We start from the raw sequence: 4840 nt of genomic DNA, 5'->3' as shown, positions 1-4840 counted from the left end.
CATCCAAATCCTTTTCGGTGACTGGCTTTAGAAAAACTAATTCAATAATAGCTGATTTTTGCGGTGGACAATATATTTACCGGTCTTTTATTTCAAAGAAAAAGTCAGTTGGTTGCTTTTTCAAATATGGCGATGTATGAATTTCAATTTTCGTTATTGCTCAGATCGAAGACCAATTTCCTTTTACTTTTCTAAATATTTTGTTTTTACACTAAATAAATGATTATTGAGGATTAGGTATGGTAGCACGAAATGTCACAATCTGCTTAATTGTCAGGTAATTAATATGGCGCCCGAAAAGTGACAATCAAACTACCTTCTTTTTTGTATCATGGGGAAGCCAAACATACATATATGTAAGTGAGAAATTTTCTAATATATTTTAAAATTTTCTCCATAAAAAAATATGAAAAAATTAACTGCTTTTCCGTGGATGTATAGATGGATGAATAGATGTAAGGATACAGCTATAAGAGCCACCGCTCAGCACAGACTTTATCGGCCGTCTATTTAAATAGTTGGGGCTCTCTTGAAATATGTACGTGAAGATCTATGGAGGTGCGCATACTATACCAACTTAATCGCTCCGACTAATTCGTTGTGTAGCAATGGAAAGACTAGCAAGCCCAACTAAATCGGCGGCCGATAAAGTCCGTGGTGTGCGATGGATCTAAAACATTTTAAACAAGAAATATTGTCGTCGCATTTCCGTTTTCCCATTTTTATTCATGCGACTAGCAGTGGCAAGTATGTATGTATTAAAAACATATATGTATACATATTAAAAATGAAGTGATCAGTTACCAAATATAGAAATACTTATGTACATATTCTGTTAAAAAATATCTTCAATAATAAGCGAAAATACCCAAGATCTACATCGTAGCAGTGGCTACATTGCGTTTTTGTCACAGACACGGTTTATGTCAAAAAAATTTGAAGTGAAACTACCTTCTAAAAATTATGTGTCACATGCGTGAAACTGGCTGTAATAATAGTTTTCAGAATATGCGTACGAATTTGTGAAAGAAATAGACGCTAATATTTTTAAAAGAGGGTAGTAAATATGTAATAAGAAGACAGAAAAATTTACCACATATTTTATACAATTTGCCTTTGTTTTGTTAAAAAGAACTTATGCATATAAGATACATACATACATAGTTACATGTGCATCCAATTTGTTACTTATTAACGAACAAAGCGATCAGGCTGAAGTAATCTACGAATACTTACTAAAATCCGATTAAATTATACGACAAATTGTTTTAGTACAATGTAATAAAGAATATTAACGAAAACACTTTTAAGTTGTCAAAACTCATCAAGAATTAAAACTTAACAAAGTTAAAGTGTGAATAATAAATCCAAAAAAAAACGCGATTCAAAAAAATGCGTTCCAAAATCGCACCGTACCTTGTGGGAGCGCACCTCCTGCTGCTCGCGCTACTCACATTGAGCGAAAACAGCGCGCATGCGCTCAACACAGCCGAGGCAGCAGCAAATCCGACTTGTTCACTGAAGGACAATTGTAATTTGAATGACAACTTCCTGACAGACACTGGTGAGATAAGTGACAAGGCGGCCAGCAAATTGGAGAATAAAATTAAATCCATTTTCGAGGATAAAGTAAATTACAGCCTCAAATTGTTCGCCGATGAAGATGTCATAGAGTACAACGCATTGGAAAGCAATTTATCAGAGCGCGCACGCATGGCGGCGACATCAGCGGCGAATTTAACGCTACGCCAGTTCCAAGACGCTGCTGATGTAGAAAATGATGAGCGAGGTGAGTCAGAAATTTATGTAAACGGGCCTCTTTGCCGCCTTTTTTGAATATCCGCATCACGTATCGATACCAGAGTAGAAGATCGACCTATCTCGGCAGCAAGTTGTAGAACGCCCTATCTCAGAAAACTTTTCAAGAACGCTCTACTTCTTAATTTGCTTGAAAAACACCCTATCTCAAAATTTGGTCTCAGCAGCTGCCGATTCAAAAACGCCCTATCTTAGCACATTTTCAATGTATTTTCAGCTGAAGTAGGTTCTTGAACCGAATTCTGAGATAGGGTGTTTTTCAATAAAATTCTGAAATAGGGCATTCTTCAATCAAATTCTGACGTAGGGCCTTCTTGAAAAGTTTTCTGAGATAGGGCGTTTTCAAACTTGCTGCCGGATAGGTCGATCTTCCACTGAGGAACAGCGAAAAGTGAGTGTGTATATGAGTACTTACAATAACCAAAATATTTCACACACATATTTCACGCACATATGTTGGGTAGCGGACCAGCGATTAGCGACCTTCATAGCTTAAAATGTTTGGCCTGACTTATAGTTACAAGCCGCGCCAATTGCTTTTGTACTCCCCATTACATACCTGCAAATATTTACAATTTCAGTCACTGACTGAGCAAGTCAATATTAACTTTTTCTCGCATGTATACATTTTCTTTTCTTTCTTTCCTTTCCACTCTTGTATTTTTGCAAAATCATTATATCAATTTTTCGGCGGACCTAAACCTAAATATCAAATTCTCAAGTGCGCGTTTCACATACCACAAATATTGGTCAGTGCGAGTAGATGCAAGTACGTACATACATACCTTTGCATACGGGTATGTACATTTGTTTGCATAAATTTAGCTTCGAAATAGTTTTTAAATTTCTTCGCACATAAAGTTTCATCACCGACTCTGACCGTTGTATCCAAATCAATTACCAAACATTCAAGTATGTGGACAAAAAACACAAACATTTTTATTTTAATTATGAACTTCAAACACGTCTTAAAGCGCAAAAATACTTTGCTGTACGCATACTGGCTTTACTCTGTGTTAAAAACACTTACAAATATGTACATTAGGGCGGGGCATTATGGGAGATTTTTCGACTATGCGCGTATAGCACAGAAGGATTATACGTGTAATTCTAAGCGAATTTGCTGAAGGAACAATGGGTCTTAAATAAATTTTCAGTTGCCAAATTGCGAAAATAGGTTTCTTAGCATTTTGCTGTAGTGTCGTAAATAAGTGCTTAAATTTTGTATAAAAACATGCTACAGGGGTTTTTTGGTATGAGAAATCCATTTCTGCACTTATCTTTTTCTTAAAACTTCCACCAGAAGGCGCAACAGTGAAAATTTTCACATTTTCTTCGAAACCTATTTTCGCAATTCGGCAAACTCCAAATTGATTTTAGACCCATAGTTTCTTAAGAAAATTTGATTAGAATTGCATGTAGAATCCTCCTAAGCTATACGCGCATAGTCAACAAAAATTTACTCGCCCTGATATACATACTATGTATATGTTTGTACCAGGGAAGCCAACTCGTGGGGAATTCTCCGATTTACGGGGAATTTCAGTTTGCGTGGGGAATCGGGGAAAGAACCANTTACTAAAATATCGCAGTTTTCGTATTTCCGAAAATTACCGTTATATGGGATGTGGGCGCGATTATTGTCCGATTTTTNGGGAAAGAACCATTTTTTGTGGGGAATTTCAGTTTACGTGGGGAATCGGGGGATGAACTGTTTTTTTTTGTGAGGAATTAGGTGTTAACTAATTTGTTTCTTTTTTGCTTCACTCATTTTATAATGAGTTAAAAAAGTTGCATAAGAAATGCAACTGCAACAAAAGTACTGATTATGCAGCCCTGATTTGTTACAATTTTCTTTGGCGCGTTTGCTGTCATATAACGAATAACACAATTTATTTTTATATGGAGGAAACCGCACGCCTTCTGCAAAAAAATTCTAAAACAAAAATTGTTTGCCACTTAAAACTTGCACTTAATTAAATTATAATTGAGTGGGTACAAAACTTTCATAAATCTTTCTAAAAAATCTAATTAAAATGCTCCAAATTTTTGCGAAGGTTTGTGAATGTTTTTTTTTTAATATTGCACAAAGTTTAAAACTTGGATTTATACGGGGTTTGTTAAAGNTTTTCTTTGGCGCGTTTGCTGTCATATAACGAATAACACAATTTATTTTTATATGGAGGAAACCGCACGCCTTCTGCAAAAAAATTCTAAAACAAAAATTGTTTGCCACTTAAAACTTGCACTTTATTAAATTATAATTGAGTGGGTACAAAACTTTCATAAATCTTTCTAAAAAATCTNAACAAAATTAATATACCCTTGTGCACAAGTGCGCTCGGGTATAAAAATTAATTTATTGAAATTTTTCAATAGAACATCGCGGTATTGTACCAGTCTTTTGAATTGTCCCATTTTTTNGAGCTATGTATATTAAAACAAAAAAAACTCAAACTAAAAAAAAAAAATTGCGAAAACTGTTCAAACTTTTAAATAAATACTTATTATATATACATTTTTTATTCTTTATTTGTTAACTAACCTTATGTGTGCTCATATTCTTAGATTGGGAGCGTTTCTGGCAAATTTTNTCGGGTATAAAAATTAATTTATTGAAATTTTTCAATAGAACATCGCGGTATTGTACCAGTCTTTTGAATTGTCCCATTTTTTTAATAGCCCAATATAAAAATTTACAAATCTGTACAAATGTACCAATCGAGTGACTGCCTTAAAAATTTATGCAATTTACAAAAAAATCTACAAATTATCGTNGGTTAGTTTTTTATAGTTTGTTCTTTACCAACATCCGTATAAATACAAGTTTAAAGGCAGTGTCACACGATTGGGTATTTGCCAAAATTTAGTGTAAATCGTATCCCAATTGTGTGAATACCCAAAATATTTTTCACTATCCCAATCACAACAAGTAAGAAAGTCTAAGTTCGGGTGGAGCCGAACATTAAATACCCGGCGCAAGTATTAAATATATGTTTTTTCACCTTTCCGAAAGCTACCG

The 4840-nt window shown here is 34.4% G+C and overlaps 1 protein-coding gene across 1 annotated transcript in view; it reads left to right on the top strand.

Annotated features, from left to right (window-relative positions):
• The first annotated feature begins 382 nt into the window (after positions 1-382).
• The window catches only part of LOC108362495 (uncharacterized), a 160384-nt gene continuing 155926 nt past the window's right edge, over positions 383-4840 (top strand). The window contains exon 1 of the mRNA XM_017615504.1: positions 383-1789. Within this exon, the coding sequence (XP_017470993.1) occupies positions 1393-1789 (397 nt within the window). The 5' untranslated portion in view covers positions 383-1392. The remainder of the gene's footprint in view (positions 1790-4840) is intronic.

This window comes from Rhagoletis zephyria, unplaced genomic scaffold, assembly GCF_001687245.7.
Source record: "Rhagoletis zephyria isolate East Lansing unplaced genomic scaffold, Rhagoletis_zephyria_1.1 Rzeph_scaffold_01025, whole genome shotgun sequence".
Lineage (NCBI taxonomy): Eukaryota > Metazoa > Arthropoda > Insecta > Diptera > Tephritidae > Rhagoletis > Rhagoletis zephyria.
The sequence above is the reverse complement of the archived record's forward strand: the minus strand, read 5'-3'. Positions and strand labels throughout refer to the sequence as shown.